We start from the raw sequence: 22,693 nt of genomic DNA, 5'->3' as shown, positions 1-22,693 counted from the left end.
ATATAACCCATATATTCCCTACTCTCAAGTGGCAATTGTTTAACCTCTATTTGCCTCAGTTTCCATCTGCAAAATGGGGGTGATAAGGCACCTATCTTACAGGATTGTTGTGAAGATAAAAGAAGATATTTGTAAAACACCTTAGCATAAAAATACCTGTTTCCTTCCCAACTTGTAAAAAGTCTTCATATGAGAAAATAGATCCATTCATATACATCTAAAAGTTCCCAGCAAACTGCCCCGCTATTACATTCATCACAAGACAATGGTCAGAACAGCCTTCTCTTCTGCCTAGCCCTGCTCCCAAGATAAGGGACAGTAGTAACTTCTGATTCTTTTGTTATTTTTAGGATGCTTACTTAACTTAGCTATAAAAACTCACCTCCTTTCACTAGAGAAGCTCTCATAGGTTGGTCTCTGCCACGGCCGGGCTTGGAGTCATCACCTCAGCATGACAGGGGAGAGCCCCCACACGGGCCAGAAGGTTATGGTGACATTCCAGGGGGCTCCCAGAGGTAGAACCAGGTATCTTTATATCTGAACATGGGCATAAGCTTTGTGGGGAGCTGCTCCCTGCACACGAGGCCTGGGGGAAGGCTCTAGGCTCTACTGAGCCACAGGAGGCAAACAGAGGTATGAATTTTGGTTGATCCTCCTGTGTGGCCACTGAGGAGTCTCCAGGGCTGAGCTGGAGGTGAAGGTCCTGGATATAGGAAAGGGCTTGACCATTCAGCTGAGCATATTCAAAGTTGATTCTATTTGATGAGACTTGGCTCATGTGGTTTAAGAAACTTGCCTGGTTTTTATGATTATGCCAGGGATTTAGCCCCAGGTTTGGGTTTGTGGGCACTTCTTGAAGCTTCCCAGTTGGAGAGAGAAGGGGATATCCAGAACTGGGAGGGTTACAGTTGCATTCATTTTGTAGCAAGACACAGTGGCTCCCCACCTTCTGTCTCTTACACAGAGTGCTGCCCTCTTCCTTCCTGAGGCACCACTCAGCTAGGGGTTTCTGTTCATAGCTTATCTTCAGGGCTGCCACCTGTGCCATGCAGCTTTCCAGGACGGGCATTATGTCAGGTTCACCCCTTTTAAGGCCAGAGCTGGTCTGGCTTTGAAAGCATTTTAGGCTCAAGGGTGAACTTGGTTTTTCATGGGCACTGGGGCAAGAAGAGGGACTCGGAACTTTGTGTTCATCCAAGGCATCTACCAGAGTGACTTCTCCTGACTTTACTGGCTGAGAGGGAGGCTCTGATGAAGACTGGCCTTTTCCTTGCTCTGTGGATATCTGTGAGGGAGCATGCAGAAGTTCTTTAAATGGCTCTCCAGCGGCTGGAGGGGTCTCACCTAGAGATCTGCTCTCCCTGGAAACCAAATCCTTCTCAGACAAGTACATCTGCCATCCACCAGCTCCTGGATGGGGTGGAGTAGCCACACAAGACCTGCCCACTTCTGAGGAACATCTGTGCCCCTCATCTGGAGATGTATTTTCCCTTTGAGGTACTTCTTTATGTTTTTCTGCTGTTTCATGATTAAAATGTCTCCTGTTGGTCACTTGCTCTAGGCAAGACAGTGATTCTGGGTTGAGAGTTTCCTCCTCACTTGAGCCTTCCTTCCCAGATCCCAGAGGAATAGTTGCTCCTTCTGTTTCTTGGAGCCCCAAACAAGCAGGAGGGTCCCCACCTTCCTTTATTGGTGCTGACAAGGTCTGAGCCCGATCTGAGGGTGAAACGAGCTCTGTGTTCCTACGGAGCCAGTTAATGATGCCCATGGTGAGAGAAAGCTCTGTGTCACACAACTTCAAGAGGCACTCCTTCCCTTTCCAAGTGCTGTGTAGGAAGCTCTGACTGATGATGTCCAGGGCCGGCTGAGGAGCTAAGTTCTCCTCAGCCCCTACATGGAAGCTGTAGATGGACAGGGGGATTTCAACCGCCTGCTCAGAAAGGCTCTCCGACACACACAGGTCATCATCCAGGATGGGGCTGATCTTAGTCTCGCTGGGGTCATAGAAGAGCTCATAAAGAGCATCACCACTGTAGCTATCCTAGGGAACCGGCCACCAGGCACCCCCGGACTTTGGGCCTCCTTTCCCTCCTCCTCTAGGCCTGGAGAGAAAGAATCATAATAACCTTCATCACTGGTGGAGGTGGATTCCTGATGCTCACTCTTTGGAGTTCCAGTGTCTATGGAGCTATCTTTGGAGCTGTCAGGGTCACCACCAGGGGACAATGGAAGATCAGCCAGCAGGGCCGGCTCATATTTGGGCCTTTCAGCCTCAGCGGCCTTGGAGCCCTCTGGCTTGTGATCAAACAATGCACTTTGGTGTCGCCTCACTGACCAGTTGATATTGTCCCAGAACTTGGCAAAGTCAGTAGCTTCGTTCTGAGCCGGGGAGGCCAGCTGTTCTACCCCTCCCTGGAAGGAGCCCACGGCAGATGTGTTCTCTCTGGCTCTCGGCCTCCGGGCCAAAATCTCCTGGCTGCCCCCCAGCTCCAGGGAGGCGGATACCTCATCAGCAAAAATCTCCCCACAGCCAGTAAGAGAGTCAAAACTCTTCAGGGAAGCCACATCTTCACACAGGGCCCCACAGTAGTCGTAGGAGGAATCTGACTGTAGCTCACTGTCAGACAAGTCCTGAGCCAAACTATCAGCAGCCAGTGTCTCCCCAGGTTTGAAGAAAGACTTGCCTAGCCCTCCGGAGAGTTCCCCTTCACCTCCTGGAGATGGCAGGTTTTTGCCTTTCCCCATCAGCATAGTCAGGCTTTCTGACTTGTTCTTCTTAATGTGGAATATATCCCGAAACCCCTTCTTGGATCTCTTCAGAGAAATCCTCTTCCTGGGGATGCTCTTGGCTACAGCTGGCACGAAGGGCATTTGGGGCACAAAGTGACGGTAATCAATCATTTGCTGACCACTGCAACTGGATGGGCTAGGGCTCTCTGCTGGTGTTCTCCTACCATGGGCTCCTGGGTGGCTTCCCAGACCAGAAAAGCTAATACTGTTAACCAGCCTTCCTATAGGTTTGTCTGCTCCCATCACACAGTCATGAGTCTTGCTCTTCCGTACTAGTTTGTAGGAAGACCCACAAGAAGCTCCAAGGTCTTCATCAGGTATCAAACGTGTGACCTTGTTGGAGAACCTGTAATGTTTATGAGAAGCCAAACCTGCTTTTTGGTTCTCCTCCTCCAAGGGCCTTCCATCAGTTTCTGCTAATCTTGGCCTGAAGGTCCCAGCTTCCTTATTCCGGAAGGCAGCCTCTGTTGGTTTCTCATTGGAAATCTGTAAACTGGACTTGATGAAAGTCTTTCCCCTTCTGAGCTCCATGCTTCCCCTTTACAAATGTTTCTGTGGAAAGAAATTACAAGAAAGAGTAAGATAGAACTGATAATTGTTTTAAACACAAAACATCACAGTCACAAACTTATAGAATCTTAGAGCTGGAAGAGATGACTTTGAAAATCATCCAAGTAACTCTCAGTATTACAGATGAGGAAAATGAGATGCAAATATGTTTAATAAGTTACCTCAGACCATCTTGAGAGTCAGTAAAAAGGACTAGGACTAAAGTTCAGATCTACTGATTCCTAAATTACCTTTTTGTTTCCTTTTCAAACAAAACATCACAGTTAGAATATAAAATCCTAGAGCTGGAAGGGATCACCTTGAAGATCATTTAAGTCAAAATTCTCAATATTACAGATGAGAAAATTGAGACCCAGGCATGTTTGATAAATTATCTCTGGCCATCCTGTGAGTCAGTGAAACGATTAGGACTAGAGTTCAAATCTACTGATTCCTAAATTACCATTTTGTTTCCTTCTCAATTTAATAAAGTCATTTTAAATATTAATGAAATGTATTCATTAAGTACTTATTCCATACTATCCTTCTAAGTACCACCAGAGATACAAGAGAAAGAGACAACATAGTTCCTGTTTTCAAGGAGCTTAATTGAAGAGAAATGAAACAGTCCATAGAACAGCATGAGACAGAATTTAATAAGAAGCTAAGTTGTATAGTTCAGATCCTAAGTGCATTAGGAGCTAAGAGAGTTGATTTGATGATGGAAACCCCATGAAAAGCCTTGAAATATGTGTAGAATTTTTATAGGTATGGGGATAACAACAGAATTTGTACCATTGAAAAGGAAGCATAGGTAAACCACATGAACTAAGAGAAATGGGTTTTGCCAAAAACCTGAGGAAAACAAGAGTACTTCTGGTTCTAAAGGCTATAAGTAACTAGTATATTTAACCTGCAGAGGATGCTGATGTTTATACCCAAGTGCCAAAGAGATTTCTGTACCAAGGAGTAAGCCGTAGAGGGCTAAAGGAGAAACTAGAGAGAAGATAGCAGTGTATAAATTGAGTCAAATTTCATGCCAAAGTTTCAAGTGGAATGGAAATTGAGGGAGACAGATCATAAGGGCAGACAGAGTGATTATGGGAAGTTGCCAAAGTCAGGATCAAGAATTCCAAGACCAGCAGAATATAAAGCAGGAGCAGAATCCAAATCAATATAGCAGATATCAAGATATTTAAGTAGCACCAATATAGTTCTGTTATCAAGCGAAATCCTTTGAAAAACTGTTTGCCACAGTTCTATCCTATCGAAAGCAGGATTGTTTTGAAGGAAGGTCTTTTCCAAGACCAAACTGGAGGACAATAGGATATACTTTGAATAAATGGGGATGGATTCTTTGAGATTGTCTTTGTGTTCCTTGTGGTTATCACTGTACCATACACTTAGTATGTATTGAATAAATGCTTATTGGACTGGATTTTTCAACTCTACATGGTAGGCTTGGGTGTACTAGGTGAGATACCTGAGATTCTAATGGAATATCAAAAGATAGAGGATAGTGAGTAGCTGAATGTTCACCAGGATAATGAGATGGATTCCTAAGGATCTAGTTTCCCCAATGCAGAAGAATATAGAGTTGAGAATAATGGGTTTTCCCTATTCCTTAATAGGATGTCAGTACAGTACAAGAGATATATAAAATTTAAGTGCTTTCTACATAAAAGGTTGCTGGCCACCAAGTGATGTGGCTTTTTGCCATAACTTATTAAATCATCTACTAAAGTGCTGCAGTCTAACATTGATGAAAAGAGCAACCATACTTACGAAATAATATATTTTTGAGATAGCACAAAAATCCATAAGGGAGCCATGAAAGACTGACAAACATCTTATTCAAATTAAAATATTACATGGTTACAGCATTCCACTGATTTACCAGTGTAGCAACTCTAATACCAAAAAAAAAAAAAAAATATATATATATATATATATATATATTTGCCATGACTTTCTGTTAGTAAACTTGTGCTGGGTTCTAAGGATCAACACTTTCTTATGAGTACACACCTATTTAAGTGGAATTTTTCAGGGAATCAATATCAAGATGACCAATTATTTGTGTCGGTTGTCTCTTTTATTCTCTAATTGAAAACTAGGATGTTTGCCAATCTGTGGTGTTCTATCTCATTCTCCATCATTTCAGCATTACTGACAGTGGTTCTGTAATCATACCTACAAGTTTGTTTGGGGTTTTTTGTCACTAGGTTGTATTATGATCTGACTAGGCCAGAAAAATTGAAGTTAGTAAGTATTTTCTTAATATCTCCTTGTATCTATACTATTCAGTATATATGTTAATGATTCACATTAAAGAATGAATTTAAAATTCCAAATTACAAGAAGGTGAGGTAAATAGCTATTATATTAGATGATGAATAAAGACTCAAAATATCTCAATATAAGGGAATAATATACAAATATTGACAAAAAGATATACAACTGGGATAAATATAGTATACCAAACTAGATTAAGAAAATAATTCACTCATTCAATCACTTCAATTTGACAGACTTTTACTGAACACGTACTATGTATAAGACATTCTAGGCAGAGAGGATAAAAATGAATCCCTCTAGTAACTTATAGTTTATTGGAGGTATACAAATGCACACATAATAAAACACAAGATACTTGCACAAGGAAATAACATTCATTAAAACATTTATTGAAGAGGCATCTAGGTGGCACAGTGGATAGAGCACCAGCCCTGAAGTCAGGAGGACCTGAGTACAAATCTGATCTCAGACACTTAACATTTCCTGGCTGTGTGACCCTGGGCAAGTCATTTAACCCCAATTGCCTCAGGGGAGTAAAAACATTGATTCACCTTGCTATGTACGAGAAACTGTAATACAGTTTGAAAGAAGATGAATATGGCACAGACACTGACCTCAAAAATATAATCTAATGGAAGAACAATATGCCGCCTATATATTTATGCAATATATCTATTTATACAGTGTCTTAATGAGAAATTTGAATCTGAAGAGATAAAATCTACCTAGGTTGATGGTAGGGAATATCATTGAAGGCATCACAGAGAGGGTGACACTGAGTCAGGTCTTGAAGAAAGAAAAAGGGACCTGATGGTATGGATGAAGGAGGGAGACATGGAGGACAATACAAGGATAGAAAGGCACAAAGGTAGAAGAAAATACATAGTAGTTAAGTTTGGCTAGAACATGGGATACATGGATAAGGGAAGTGTAAGAAGGTGAAAACCATATTGTAGAGGGTTTTGAATGCCAAGATCAAAAATTTATATTTTATGTGATTGATAATGGGAAGTTACTGAGGGTTCTGTAGTAAAGAAATGACATGATCAGAGTGGAGCACTAATTACATAGGTCAGTGGGTTGGAATGATGGTATTTTGTGCCAAAAAAAATTTAAAAATTTAGTTAACCATAATAGTGTAAGAAAATTGCTTTTTAAAAGGGGGGAAGAGATATAATTTTAGGCTTATTAAAAGAAGTGCAAAGTAAAAATACTGATAACCCCATTGTCCCCTGTTCAAGTGAGACACCCTCTGGAATATAGTGTTATATTTAGTTCTGATTGCCATATTTTAAGGACATTTACTAAATGGATCACTCAAAGAGGAAGCTCACCAAGATGGTAATGGGTCTAGAAATTGTCATACAAGGACAATTGAAAGAACCAGGGATATTTTGCATGAATAAGAGTAAACTTAGAAGAAAGTTGATAATTCTCTTCTAAAATAAAGACATATCACATGGGAAAGAGATTGGTTGTTGTTGTTCTTCATTCTTGAAAAGGACCAAAATGACATCACTATGTAATCTCTTTCCAAAGATGATCTATGGATACCTTCACTCAATAATTCCCCTCTGTTTCTAGAATATTAGGGCAATTTTCCTTAATGATCTCTTGCAGAATGCTATACAGGTTTTTTTTGGTCATAGTCTTAAGATAGGCCAATAATTTTTAAATTGTCTCTTCTGAATCTATTTTCCAGGTCTGCTGTTTTTCCAATGAAGTATTTCACATTTTTTTCCACTTATTCACTCTTTTTAGTTTGTTTGTTTGACTGTTTCTTGCTGTCTCACAAAGTCATTAGCTTCCATTTGCCCTGTTCTAGTTTTTAATGTGTGATTTTCTTCAGTTAATTTTTGTATCTCTTTTTTTCATTTGGTTAATTCTATTATTTAAGGTATTGTTTTCTTCAGATAACTTTTTTGTTTCCTTTTCCAAACTGTTGACTCTTTCATACATATCTCTCATTTCCTTTCTCATTTTTTCTTCTACCTCTCTTATTTGCCTTTTAAAGTTTTTCTGAACACTTCCAAGAAGGCTCTTTGGCCTTGAGACCAATTTATATCACTCTGAGGTTTCCTTTGTTCTCATCTGAGTTTGTGTTTTAGTCTGCCCTGTCATCATAGTAGCTTTCTATGGTCAAGATTCTTTTCTGTTTCTTGGTCATTTTCTTTCTTTTTCTTTCAATATTTCCTCTTTTTTACTTTATGGTTAAGCTCTGCTCCTGGGGTACAGCTCTAAGCCTTGGCTTTGAGCACGGGGCCCTTTGTGTTTGCAGGGGTAGCTTTATCTGCTCTTTCCAGGAAACACCTGGTTTCCCAGAATTTGCCTTCTGAACTGGGACTGGAAGCTGCCCCACTGCTCTGCTCCCCTACTGAGTCAGGACTGAGGGTTTTAGTTGTTGATTTGCTGTGATTAAGACTTCCTCACCAGCTTTCCTAGAATCTATCTGAGCTGGGCTGAGCACCCTTTTCACCCCAGTAAGGGGTTGTGGTTCATACTCATTTCCCAGTGTTCTTTCTCTGGGTGTAGTTGTTTCTGTTCATTACAGCTCAATTGGAACTGATTTGGATCCTCTCATTGTTGAAGAGAGCCACTTCCATCAAAATCAATCATCATATAGCATTGTTGTTGCCCTGTATAATGATCTCCTGGTTCTGCTCATTTCACTCAGCATCAGTTCATGTAAGTCTCTCCAAAACTCTCTGTATTCATCCTGCTGGTCATTTCTCACAGAACAATAATATTCCATAACATTCATATACCACAATTTACCCAGCCATTCTCCAATTGATGGGCATCCATTCAATTTCCAGTTTCTAGCCACTATGAAAAGGGCTGCCCCAAACATTTTTGTATATACAGTCCTTTTCCCTTCTTTAATATCTCTTTGGGATATATTGCTCCTATGCTTTTAAGCATAATGTTTTCAGCCGTGTTGTTAAATGGCCTTCAATGAAAACAAACATGAAATCATAATCAGCTATGGCACTGATGGCAAATTCTTCAACTTGAAAAAGCTACAAGCCAAAACTAAAGTGAAAGAAGTGTTAGTACATGATTTTTGTTTGCAAATGATTATATACTCAATGCAACCTCTGAAGATGACATTTAACAAAGTATGGATTGATTCTCTGCCACCATACTAATTTTGGTGTGCTAACAATTAACACCAAGAAAACACAGGTACTCCATCAGCCAACAGCTCACCATGCATATGTGAACCATCAGTTACAGCAAATGGTGAAGGGAAAGAGATTAAATTTACACTATGTAGCTACAAAGAAAAGAACTAGGATTAATGTATAGAAACAAGTGGAAATAATGGATTTGAGTTCAATAAAAGAACTTTGTAACAATTAGAGCTGCTCAATAATGGAATGAGTTGCCTTTTAAGATAGTTCTACATTAATAAAAGTATTGAAGCAGAGGCCAGTTAGCCACAGATCAAAGATAATATAGAAGTAATTTGTTAATAGTGTGGAAAATTAGATTACATGACTAATAAATTCCCTTCTATTTATAAGGGTCTACAATTCTAAACCAAAAATAGAGATTACCATGAAGGAAGCTGTGGTCAATATCAGATGCTACTTAAAGGTCAAGAAGAATGGGGACAAACAAAATCACATTAAGATAGACAATTATGCACAAAGGTAGAAAGTCATTGGTATAACATGATTAGTGAGAAATTTATAAAACTGACGAATTTCAGTGCTATTTGGTACAAATATCTAGCATGAAGAAGGAACCATAGGAAAGATGATAGCTATATTTTACTATTTAAAGAAGTATCATCTGAATAAGGTTTTAGACTCACATATAAGGGCAAAGGGCAAAGCATATGACCATTCTATCAAATAAGAAAAGGTGAGTTTCATCTCAATATAAAAAATTTCTAATAATTAGAGAGCTCCTAAAGGTAAAGTGACTTGCCAAAGCTAATTACAGACATAGAAGGGTATGACAAGGAAACAGGTACTTTTTATTTATGCCATTTTTACTTTGCCACACTAAATTCCAGATCACATAAATATATTTTGCAGAGATGTCCATTATCCCAATTTGCAAAAGGCTGGGAATCCCTGGTATAGGCTTACCATGTACCCATAAAAGGGAGAGTTTCCTAATATTCTCTTAGATACTTGGGCAATATCTGCCATTAGGGAGTGAAACAAGAGAATCATCTTAAGAAAAAGGCAGAATATATAGTTTTTCCTTCCTTATTAGATTCTGACATATTCTTTAGATGGGAATTGTGGTATTTAATGAGGGGGAAATCCCTGCTGCAAAAGGAAAGATATCTACCCATTTTCCAAACAATCAATCTATGCATTTAACAATCATATAATAACAACACAAGTACTCCTGTGTGGCCAATGCTGAGCAAAGCTATGCTATGGGAACTACAAAAGAAGGAGAAGAAACAGTCCTTCCCAAACTGGTAAATGATTAAAGAATAGAAATAGATAAATTATTCAGGGGAAAATTCAAGCTATTGATATGTATATGAAAATGCTCCTAATCAGTAATAATTAAAGTAATTCAAAGATTCTACTTGATCAGATTAACAAAGTTAACAACAAAAGAGAAATGAATACTGTTGTAGAGCTTGTGAGAGAACAGGAGCTGTGGATTGCTCCAGCTATACTGAAAAAACAATTTGGAACTATGCCCCCAAAGTTGTTAAATTTTATATATCATTTGACATAGCAATACTATTACCAGTACTATATCTGAAAAGTGATGAAAGGAAAAGAACCAACTGTTCAAAAATACTTATAGCAGCCCTTTTTTGTGGGCAAAGTACTAGAAAGTAAATGGGTACCTAAAAACTGAGGAACTGCTGGACAAATTATGGTACATGAAAATAAAGTAATTCTATAGTACTAAAAATAATGAAAGAAATAGTTTTGGAGAGACATGTAAAGTCTTGTGTGAATTTATTATGTATGAAATGAAGCCAATACAATAACTAACCACAATGCCAGAGGAAACTCATGATGAAGCATGATACCCACCTCCTGACAAAGAAATGGTACATATTGAAAAAATATATACTCAAGGTATATATTGAAAAATATTTTGAAGCATTTTTTGTTTATTAAAAAAGTAATTTAATGAAAATAATACTATTTTTAAATGATCTCTGCTCTTATACCCTCAGCCTTGTTAAAAAGAAAAGACTAATACTTGAAATAACTTGACAATAAACCATATATGATAGGTGTTTTGGAACATGCAGTAAGTGCAATTGAAAGTCAAAGAAGGGATAACTTAGAAGCAGATAGAGTAGTTAGGGAAGGCTTCATGGAGGATGTTGATTCATCATCTGTTGTTGTTGATCATCATTTGTTCTCAAAGAGGACCAAGATCTGGGTCTTCAAAAATATAGAATTTGAATAATCAGAAAGAATGAGAAATCATTGCTGAAGACAGAAGAGCATGAACAAAGGTTGAGCAATGGGTAATAACCACTGGCAGGTGCCAAGAACAATGAATTATTAGTGGGAAGCATCAACATACCTGATTATCAGAAAGAATTACTTCCCCTCCAGAATTGATTTCTATTAAGGACAAGTCAGATATAATTTTCCACCTCTTAGATTTCAGTGAAAGCTGGGAAGGGATCCAGCAAAAAAATCTGCTTTTCAAACTAGGAATCATCAGGTATAGAATCATTAAAGAAAGAGTTGGCCCTGACTTAGGCTAATAAAGCTGGACTGATTGCATCATCCTCTGCCAGAGCTATAAATAGGATGCTACCTATGTGGTATTTAAAGAGCACCACAAATACTCTCCTGGTCCAAAACAGCTTCCCCACCAACCTGAAGCTGATATCTGAAATCCTGCCATTAAAAAGCCTCTTCTTAGGGTTGGCAATGATACATGCCTAAATGTCCCTCAGGACATGGTGACTGTCACCTTTTTGTTAATCATTATGACCTCAGTATAAATTAATTTATCCAATGCTTTCTAGCAGAAAAGCCAAATGAGAGGATCCAACCTCTTAGCATCTACTACCTATATGACCATGGGCTAATGTGAATTTTGCCTTACATTGAGAGGATGAGAGCCAACAGGAACTGGAGGTGATCATCCCACTATATTGTGTGAGTGAGGTGTTAGGGGAGAACTAGCACTTCTCAGGGGAGTGCTTTTCTAGACCTTTTCAGGGCTACTCATCTACCTTTGGTATCCAACTGGTCACCCAACTCTCATGGGTGGTTCTAAGAAGCTGTAGCATCCACAGCAGCCACAACCTAGTGAAACTGTCTTGGCCCATAGACTAAACAAGTTTGAGAGCAACTGACAGATCTTAAACTCATCAGTGATTTATGAAAATGTCTATCCCAACCATGTGAAGACTTCCCACCAGGAATGAATCCCTGAGAACAATTTGTTCCAATAGCCATGAAGGCAGTTGAGACAAGTGCTGTGGAGTGCTTAGAACTTGGTCAGATATCAGAGACAACAAAGTCATCTATTATCCCAAACCATGATCAGTAATCCTGTGTTTGTCTTCTCACTGGATTTCAATGATGGTGGAAGAAACAATGAGGCATTAACAATTTTATGCAACTCTGTCTCTCTTAAATCCATTTCACACACAAGTCAAGGCATTACTCTGTGATGTCATTGGTCCTCTTCAAAAACAAAGGACCAAATGACAACTTGGCAAACCTCATCCATGTTCAGTTCAGCTCAGTATCATAACTTAAGAAGGACCTCGATAAGCCAGAAAATGTCAATAGTGGGCATTGATTTCATTGATATGGGAATAGGTTGAAAGAACCGGGTATATTTGTGTTGGAGAATACTCAAGGTGGATATGACAGCTATCTTCAAGTGATGAAAGAGCTGTCATATAGAGAAGAGAAACTAGAATTGTTTTATTTTGTCCCAGAAGAAAAAATCAGGAGTGATAGATAGAAGCTACAAAAAAAAGGTGAATTTAGTCTTGATATCAAGAAAACTTCTTAACAATTATAGCTATCCAAAAGCAGAACTGATTGTCTAGAGAGGTAGTAGGCGTCCCTTCCTTTGAGTTCTTCAAGCATAAGTTGGATGATCACTTGTGGGATGTGTTAGAGTAGAGTTTTGTTTCATGTACAGGCTGGACTGATTAGTGTGTGGGGTACCTTCTCATTCTCAAATTCTGTAAGTCTTTGTCTAGAATGGTGTTTCAACTCCTCAGCCTTGCTAAGTGACTGATGTACCAATTTCTGATAAATTAAAGTATGATAAAATGCTGGGGTTTTTTTGTTTGTTTTAATAAGGGAGGAGGGAGGGAGGAAAGAAAGGAGGAAGAAAGGAACAAAAAAATATGTTTTGGTCTGTATTCAGATGCTATCAATTCTTTCTCTGGTGATGGATACAATATTTCATCATGAGTCTTTTGAGATTGTCTTGGATCATATTGCTGAGAACTGCTAAGTTCTTAGCTACAACTGGCTGCTATAAATATTTTTGTACATATAAGTCTTTTCCCTTTTTGTTTTTTTTCTCTTTTGGATACAAACTTAGCAATGGTATTATTAGATCAAAGGTTATGTACAATTTTGCAGCCCTTTGGACATAGTTCCAAATTGTTCTCCAGAGTGGTTGGATCAGTTCACAACTCCACCAGCAGTATATTAGTATGTTGGTAGGTTTTTTTTGTTTTGTTTTTAAGAATTATGTCTTCAGGGGTAGCTAGATGGCAAAGTGGATAGAGCACCAGGAAGACCTGAGTTCAAATCTGTCCTCAGGTACTTAATACATCCTAGCTGTGTGACCTTGGGCAAGTCTTAACATCAATTGCCTCAGGAGAAAAAGAGTTCTGTATTCCAGCTTATACTCTCCTTTAAAAAAAAAAAAAAAAAGAATGTGTAGGCTTAGGCAAATTACTCAATTGCTCAGTGTACCAGAAAGATCTACAAGATTCTAAAATGCAAGCAATATACTAATTTGTATTGGTAGAGGGAGTTTTCCCACTGGGAATCCGCCATACTTACAGACCTAATTGGGGGACAGTGGAGAACAACAACAAGAGAAGGTGGAAGTGGGAAGAAAAGGAAAGGCAGGAGGGAGGGAGGGAAGAAGAGAACAAGGGAAGGGAAGAATCTGGCAGTAAATTGTGCCTGAAATCAAAGGAACAAAGGAGTAATTACTACTCCTGAGGCAGGCTATCAGAAGAGTTAGGAACAATAAGGTCTTTTGGCAGCATCCTTCACATTGTACCATGACAGCCTTTCTGCCTAGTTATACGGCAGCCCTTTGGGCACTGATTATGAAGTTATCCTCAGCAAGAATTTCCAATCATTTCCATTGGCTAGCATCCCTCTTTCCTACACTCCCATACTGTGAGACAGGAAATGGGCAAGTGTTTGGGCAAAAGCAAACTCTGTTCTCAGGCAGATGTCACCTGCCAGTCTGGAAGCTCTCCAAGAATCATCCCCTCAGATGACTCACAAGCCCATGTTCAAATTAATTTTTCTTCACATCAGCTCATCATAGATACCACATTGTCTGGAATTTTTCAAGCACTAAGTCTAAATTCAGTCAGCTCCCAGGGGAAAAGTCAGCAGCATTAAAGTTAAAGTCAAAGGATTTGGAGTTATAAGGAATGCAAGGGGCCACATGGAGCAATCTGGCATAATCTCTTCCTTGAGGACTGGCATGGGCATATGCCTTCCCTCCTCCCACCCTTACAAATAGCAGTACACCTGGAAATCTTGGCTTGGGGAACTGAGAGAGAAGAACGTGACAAAAAACAGAAAAATTAAGAGAGAAGCCCCAAATCTGAGCAAAAATATTCCACTTGCTCCCAAAACCCTGTGACATTTGAAATGTCCTATCTGTCCATCAATGCCAAACTGTTCTCCTTCAATAATATCACAAATAATCACCTCCCTCCTTCTTTTCCTTCCTGAGGATTGTATTTTCACTTTAGTTCATACATTCAAGATCAAGAAAAATCTCCCAGAATCCTAATATCAGATGCTCAAAAGAGAAAATTACCAGTTGCTATTATTGTATCGTGAGCTTCCCCTCTTATGAGCAGAGTTATGGAAGGAATAAATGATGAAAACAGAGTGATCAGACCTCTTTTTCATGTCAAAAATTAGAGGGCATCGTAGGAGTTTATATTCCTTAATTGACATGGAGTAGCTTCATAAGAGTAATTATTTCAAAATAGAAGCTACCAAAAAGCAGTTAATGGCAATGAATTTCAAGCTAATTGCTGAGTGAGAAAGAACTGAGTTCAAATCCTGCCTCTGACACAAACTATGCTGCCCCAGACACATCACTTAATTTCTTCATGCCATAGGAAATTGTTGAGCTGTAAATTATGAAATGCTTAGCTGCCAATCTGCAGTGATAGAAGGAATTTCCTCACCTAGTTCCCTAAATCAGTGAAATCACTAATCTAAAACCCCTTCTCCCCTAAAAATAAATAAAGCTAACAGATTACTCTCCTTCCTGCTGATGGCTACATCTCAGATGAGCTCTTCCCTGGTCTGCCTCCATTCTACTCTTGCCTTCCTAGCATTGGTCTTGAAGTATCCTGCAGCCTTTACCATTCCCCATTCAGTTGAACTGAGGACAATTTCTGCAAATGATCCAGAGCATCAAATTGTTGGTTACAGCTCTGCTCATGGAACCTAAGGAGCAACCCATTGCCTCTCAGATAGAGGCTAAAGTTGTCAGTCTGGCATTCAGGGCCACATAAAATTTTATCCCTTATCTTTCACTACTCTAATGCAAATCCTCTAATCTGAACTGTTAATTTAGTGTTCCCCATATTCCACTGATTTATTTAGACCTCTATACATTTCTTTGTCTTATTCCCAAGAAATCCTAGGATGTCAGAGCTAGAAGGGACCTTAGAAATATTTGTTCCTGTTCTCAGTTTGCTTGTGACAAAACTAAGGTTCAGAGAATGACCAGAGGTCATTCTGATTATAAGGATCAGAATCAGGATTCACTCAAATACAGCTCTTATTTCAAATTCAGCGTTTTTTTCTGTTATACTTCCATGTGGAGTGACTCTCTCCTTCCTTTTCTGGTATCCAAATTTTAATACTCATCCTCCAGAGACTAGCTCCTCCAATGAACCTTTTCCAGTGGTCTTCCATTGACTTTTCCTGAACTATACACAGAGGTATGTTGCTAAAAATTTAACAACCAGCTGTGGGTAGCATAGAAAATGTGTGCAGCACATACTTCTAAGTTTAATCTGCATTATTTACATTTTTCTCTATCATTTTCTTAAGCCTATACAATCAACAAAACAACAAATCATACCTTGATTTGTAGCACTTGCCATATCCAAGGTATAAATGCTGACACTGAAAATTTAATGAGTTCTCTCAAACTAGTGCAAGCTTGCTCTAGCAGACGCTACACACAAACACACACACACACACACACACACATACAACACACACACATATATATATAAACATTTCAGGTGAGCTAAAGGAAAATATCTATATAATCATAGCAGAGGATATTTTTAACAAATGGCATTTTCTTAAGCAATAAATACAATAGTAACAATAGCTAGTATTTATATGGTATATACTACAAATACACTATTTATTTTTTATATAAGTATGTAGTTAAAAGTTATATAACATTTAACATTTATATAGCATTTTGAAGTTTGCAAAGCGTTTTTTAAGTGTCTCATTTTATACTTACAACCGTCCTGGAAGGTAGATGCTATTATTCATTCCCCTTTACAGATGAGCAAAATAAAGTAGACACAGATTAAATGATTTGCTCAAGATCAAATAACTAGTAAGTGTCTGAAACTGAATTTCTATACATTGCATCATCATTCTATACATTGCATCCTAAGTAAAACCATAAACTGAGACTCTGTGATATAAATACAATGGCTCACAGCAAATATATCAGCCACAATGACAAGTGTTTGCTGGATTTTCTATGTTTGCCCAAACACCAAATAATCAATCCAAATAATTTTCTAAATAGACCATTGATTTGGTATCATGTAAACACCAGATACTGACATCATAGAACTGCAAAGAACAGAAGTGTTAATGTCAGAGATGACACAGACAGAGACCTTAAATTCCCTAATAAGGTCTAATAGATGGCTCGAATCTTCTGCTGTCCCTTACAAACTAACATTTATCCAGAGAGTAGAAAGAGCTGAATTTGTAGTCAGAGACACCTAGGTTAAATTCCACCTGTCTAACTTTAAACAAGATTCTTCAAATGAAAAAGCTAAGTGGGGGTCAGGAAAGCCTGAGTTTAAATCCAAACTCAGATACTTACTAGCTGTGCGATCCTAAACAAGTCACTTAATCTGTCTGTCTCAGTTTCATCAACTACAAAGTGAGAACAAAAATAACACCTACCTCACAGGATTGTGAGGATCAAGTATGTTAATATTTGCAAAGCACTTAGCACCTAGTCTGGCATATATATAGCACCTGTCTAGCACATGGTAGGTGCTATATAAATGTTATTTCCTTTCTTTCCCCTTCCTACTTTAGTGTACCTAAATTTTCTCATTTATGTAACAGAGATATGGAGATAATAATACATGTAACTAGCTTACATTATCTCATTTGCTATTCAGGAGTTTCCTGAATAGCAAATGAGATAATGTACATAAGATACATTGAAGATCTTAATATACATAGAAAAATATGTATTACATATATATACATATATATCAAACATTTTGTTGTTGTTGTTACTTTCCTATTAAATTTTAAGTTACATAAAATCAAGAGTATTTGTAGGAAAGCACTTGTTCCTCTGACTGAAAATGTAATCACTGTAGGAAGAGGAGTTTTAAAAACCTAACAGAGGTTTAAACTCCAGGTTGTCCTTTGGGCACAGTGGAAACTATCTCCTCACCATCTCTACTGAGTAAATTCATTCACTTTGCCCTGATCTCCTCTTCTAGACAAGAGAAGATGAGTATTGATGGACAAGGGAACCTGGTACTAATCAGTCTTCTCTCACTGAACACTTTTCTCACTATGAACAATTTATTGCCCTCAGTTTACACATATATAAAAGAAGAAGAGTGATATTTGAAGTTATTCATTGTCTACTTCACATACATGTGAGAAGGATCTTTTTTTTTTTAGTGAATTAGACTGTTAGAAACATGATGTGTATGGGGAGGAAACATGCCTGAAAGTTACTGAAATATTCAATTGATTGATGATCTCACAATTTGGAGTCCTCCCATTATGCAAGCCATCCATGCTTTCCCATCATGTGAGACTTTCATCAGTGTACTCCCAAATATACAACACAGAGGGGTCCACCAATATATTAAAGAAAACCTGAAATCACAAAGGTGCCAGTGGAATACTTGGCTTTCTACCAATCATCCCTCACTCTCACCTCATAACCAACCCATCTTCTCTTTCTATCATACAATTCCTTGTTAATATCCTTTGTTCCCATTCTTATTTGGAGATCTTCAGGAACATACAACCAGTTCGAATTCATTTTTCTTTCCCATTTCCCTCTGTGTAATATTCATCTTCAGTTCTTCAAAGGTCTATTCCAGGTCTCACTGACATATGGCAATATTATCAAAAATTTTATATTAAAAAGAAGGATCTTTGTTGTTATGAGAAACTTACAGTCAGTAAAATTGCTTTGCAACCTCCTAAAAGCAATCTAGTTACTCTTCTCCTTTTCAGATCTGGCCCAAATACATTATATTGTGTTGTATTATACTGTTTGTCCCAGATGCACATAATGAGTGAATGAAAAATCTTTTATTAAGCACTTATGTAGTCAAACTCTAGGGAATCCTAAGCACAAGAGATTCAAATAAAAATATCAATATAATCCCTGATCTTAAGGAAGTACACACTATAACTGAGAAAGACAATACATTAAAAAAAAGTGAAGCTACAGAGCCAATGAAAAGTCCAGTGATCTTTAAGTTACATCAGTAGGTCAGATGACAACACCATGGGTCTGTAAGATGTTGGACAAGCTGTTTAGAATGTCCATTCAGATGTATGTTGAAATCTAACAGAAAATAATATTTATCCATTTGGCCTGTCCCGTGTGGATAGACAGGCCAACTTCCTTTGAGTAATTGTAAATCTCTTCCAGGAACCTCCATAATGTCTTGGGGCTTGATATAATCAATATAATATCATCTGCAAACAGAAAAATCTAAAGAAATTTGTCTGAGAGTTATAAAATTTAAATTCTAATCTCAACTCTTCCTTTCTAGATGTATGAGTTTGGATAAGGCACTTTAGTCTCATTATCTTTACAAATGAGTAGATAACCACAGAGTCCTTTATACTCCAAAATCTATCATCTAATAATATCCAAAGTCGCTTCAAACTCAAAGAGTGTGTTATTCAATAACATAATTGGAAATTAAGTTAAACTCTTGATTGTCTGGCATTCAACTGGTTAATTGGAATTCCAAATTAATCAGACCCTTTCCCCCCATACCTCTATCTGAATGATATCTAATGTGTAAGATGCTGACCCTGAGGCCCTGAAAGGCTGAACCGCTTTCAGAGGTCTTAATTAAGGTTTATATTATGTTTAGTTCATTTTGAATTTAATAGACTTTATCATATTATAATTATTTGAAAATTAGATTCATTTAGGATATGTGTGGTAAATCTATTCAATAAACTTTTTGATTACCCAGAAACCCCTGTTACCTGGCCATCCCAGATGACTAAGAATTCACAATACATGATGAAATCTCAAAAGAAAATGCAGAATTTATTCAGGTTCTATGCCATCATCTCTCCTATAAGCATTACATTGTTTCTAGCTCTAAGAAGAGGCACCAGAATCTCCATATCTTTTAGTTACTAATATTAGTCCCTATGGGCTCATGGACAAAGACACCTAGAAACAGCCCTGCATGAAATAGGGAAGCTGATCTTCCAATAAGCCATATGTCTATTTATTCCTCTTATAAATTCCTTTAGCACTTATTGTCTGTAACACACATGTTGGCATTCATCTGCAATCTTTTTTGTTTGATTTGATTTAGCTAACGATTCTATGTATGTAAGTCTTGTTTCCCTGAGAAGATCATAAATTTCTTCATGGCAGAAACTGTCTTCCTCTGAATCCTTCCTAGTGCCTAGCACAGGATTGAGCATCCAATGGATACTCTTTAAATCTTTCATGTGTTGAGCCGAAGTATCATTATTTCAGGACAGTCTTGTCAGATATCAATAATTCTGAGATTCCTGCACAAGATTTGGGATTGTAAAAAATTTAAAACTATGGATACAATTTAGATTTATCACAAACCAATGATGTCTTTATGAAGTGAAACACTGTGATGTCTTTGGTAGTACACTATAAACTCTGTATGAAATATGTTATTTATGAAGCATGTTATGTTATTTTGTATCCCACCCCATCCCTGACCACCTAGACTAGTGCTTTACATATAAAAATTTGCTAATTGCTTTAAAAATGCATAGATTCCATCATTCTGTCAGGTTGTTTTGAGTGAGGGGTTTTCCTATTTAACTTCAAACTCCAAGCCAATTGATTCACTTCCATCATTTAAAGAGTTTTTGTTCTTTCTCTCCACTACCACCACCACATCATGACTAAATCAACAAACTGAATGTTTTGGTTTCACATGGGCTCAAATCAAATGGCATGAAAAAAAAATCCTTTCAGGAAATAGCTTTTTAAAATAAACTGACAAAATCATCAAGTTTTTCTGTTGGTAATTTAACAGAAACTGTTTCAGACACCGACATATTGAATAAGGAAGGCTTTTATCTTTTTAGTTCATGTTTTATGCAAGATAATTATAATGAATGACATTAAGTGAGAAAAAAACAGGAAAATAAAAGAATTATTTGAGACTACTTGTCAGAGAGCAGAAAAACAGCCTATTTCTTTTTAAAGTGGGGCTACACTAAGAACAAAAGCTTTCAATACACCCCAGTTTGTTCATAGGCTTCCAAAACACAGCAGGTGGAGCTAAGGCCAGTTTTGAGGAGGGGCAGAAATTTCATCATCCCAAGAAAAACCCTAAAACCTCAATGTATAAATCAATAATAACTCCCTCCCCTCTCTCATTCCCAGATCTGGGAAGGATGGTCAGCCCTGCCTGCAGAATGATGAGACGTGGTTCCATTTCTTAAAGCAAGATGAGCAGAATGGAGACAAAGGGCTCATTTGAGGATTGTGGATCTGTTTAAAAAGGAAACCTCTACATCACTGGCTTCCTTCAGAGTGGAATATGAGAGTCATATGATATTATTTCCTGAATTACTAACCTGTAGGATAAGAGGAGAGCTTACTGGGCTAGGAAACAGCAGCCTGGCTACAGCTGCCTTATTCAGTTTCCTTAGACAGCTGCTTTGGGTGATTTATACACACACACACACACACACACACACACACACACACACACACACTCCCTCACAAAAACATACTGCGGTACCGCCTCTCTGACAAACTATTGTGGCCACACTGGACATGCCAAAGAAACAATGCTAACCATTCTCCAAGTTTTTAACACATGCCGGAGGAAAAGGTTTGAGAAATTAGGCCGGGGGTGGGGCAGTAGTGGGGGAGGAATGAGTCATTCCAAAGGGAATGGAGAGTGCCAGAAGGCATAGCATTGGAGATCTCAAGGCTTCCTCTCCCTACCTATGGGTTGATTCTTAAACAAAACCTGTCCAGCTGTTGGGCAGATATAATTGCCTCCATCAGCATGCCTGCTAGTGTCAGCACCTCGCCGGTTGGAGAGGAAAGAAATAGAGAAGGTGGTTACTTACAGTTTTGGGGTAGCCCGGGCAATGATAGGCAGGACGCCAGGCAAAAGGAAGCAGGCGACGATGTTTCCCCCAGCGAGCCCTTCAGTTCAGCACAACGGCCAGCTCCTAGCCCCTGGTCCTCCTCTGAATGATTCGCCATCCCCGCAACCCCCAGAATTCCAGGCAGCTCTGCAGCTAGCGAAGGAATAAGGAGGAAGAAAGGATTTATTGCTGAAAAAGAACTCCATGAACAGGAAAATCTAACGCCCGCCCTGCCTGGCCCACTTTTTCCTCCCAAGGGAAGAGTCTTTAAGTTATTTTCCCTGGTAGGAGCTCCTGCTTCTAACATCCAGCTAAACTGGGGCGGACACTGCTTCTGTGGACTATAGGCAATGACTAGTGGATGAGAGCTGAAACCTGCAGCGGTTTCGTGTGGCAGGCAGGGAAGGGTTAACCACAAGGGCTCTTCTCACTGGTTTTGCTGTCAGAGGAGTCTCTACATCCAATCAGATGGAAGAGTAGGGTAGAGATGGGGGTGGGTAGTGCGAAGGGGAGAGGATGAGAGGGAAAAGGGGGAATGCTGTCTTTCCGTGGAAGAAGTAAATAATTCTGCACAAACAATAATAAAGTGATGCAGTCTTTTGCCTAAGATAAATGACCATACAGTAAAATTCCTTTACAGCAAACCAAAGAAGCTCAACTCAACGAATGATGGTCATTCGGGGAAATAAAATGACTTCTATTTATCTATCTCTCTATGTAATAGCACTGCTGTGGTTTGTAGTCTCTTTGGTTCCAGTTCTTGTGGTGATTTTTAGACTCTTAATAGAGCTGTGCCAACTATAGGAGCTGCTCTCCTCCTATCTCTATTTCCCCTCCTTCTTCCACCAGCTTGTTTGATCTCCAATCCCAAATCTACGCTTCAGTATGAAGAGGCAACTAGCTGTGACAACAATGCATGATCTCTCTACTCTGTTTGCCTGCCAAAATTCCCTTGAGAGAGAATAAAAACTATTGCCTCCAGTCAGATATGTTCACAAACCATCTAAGGAGACTGGTTGGTCAGAACAGGTTGCCTGCATGTGAGCACCGTGTTATTACCAAAAAAAAAAAAAAAAAAAAAAGTTTCTCCCCGATTCAAGCTCAGGAATTCCATCAACAGACTCTTAAAAAGGTTGTTTGAATAGTGACAAAACTTGCTTATTGATTCCCTTCCTAGGCTGCAGGAAATGGTAAGGACTAGGGAAGTGAAGATCTCACTCTTTTGAGAAAATGAATGGTTTTTCCCCAAAGAA

At 38.6% G+C, this 22,693-nt stretch overlaps 1 protein-coding gene across 1 annotated transcript in view; it reads right to left on the bottom strand.

Annotated features, from left to right (window-relative positions):
• The window catches only part of AMER3 (APC membrane recruitment protein 3), a 69,743-nt gene extending 47,964 nt beyond the window's left edge, over positions 1-21,779 (bottom strand). The window contains 3 exon segments of the mRNA XM_051985659.1: positions 383-2,043; positions 2,046-3,342; positions 21,420-21,779. Of these exon segments, the coding sequence (XP_051841619.1) occupies positions 404-2,043; positions 2,046-3,321 (2,916 nt within the window). The 5' untranslated portion in view covers positions 3,322-3,342; positions 21,420-21,779 and the 3' untranslated portion in view covers positions 383-403.
• Between the last annotated feature and the right edge of the window lie 914 nt (positions 21,780-22,693).

Source organism: Antechinus flavipes, chromosome 3, assembly GCF_016432865.1.
Source record: "Antechinus flavipes isolate AdamAnt ecotype Samford, QLD, Australia chromosome 3, AdamAnt_v2, whole genome shotgun sequence".
Taxonomy (NCBI): Eukaryota; Metazoa; Chordata; class Mammalia; order Dasyuromorphia; family Dasyuridae; genus Antechinus; species Antechinus flavipes.
This window is presented reverse-complemented; position numbering and strand designations above follow the sequence as displayed.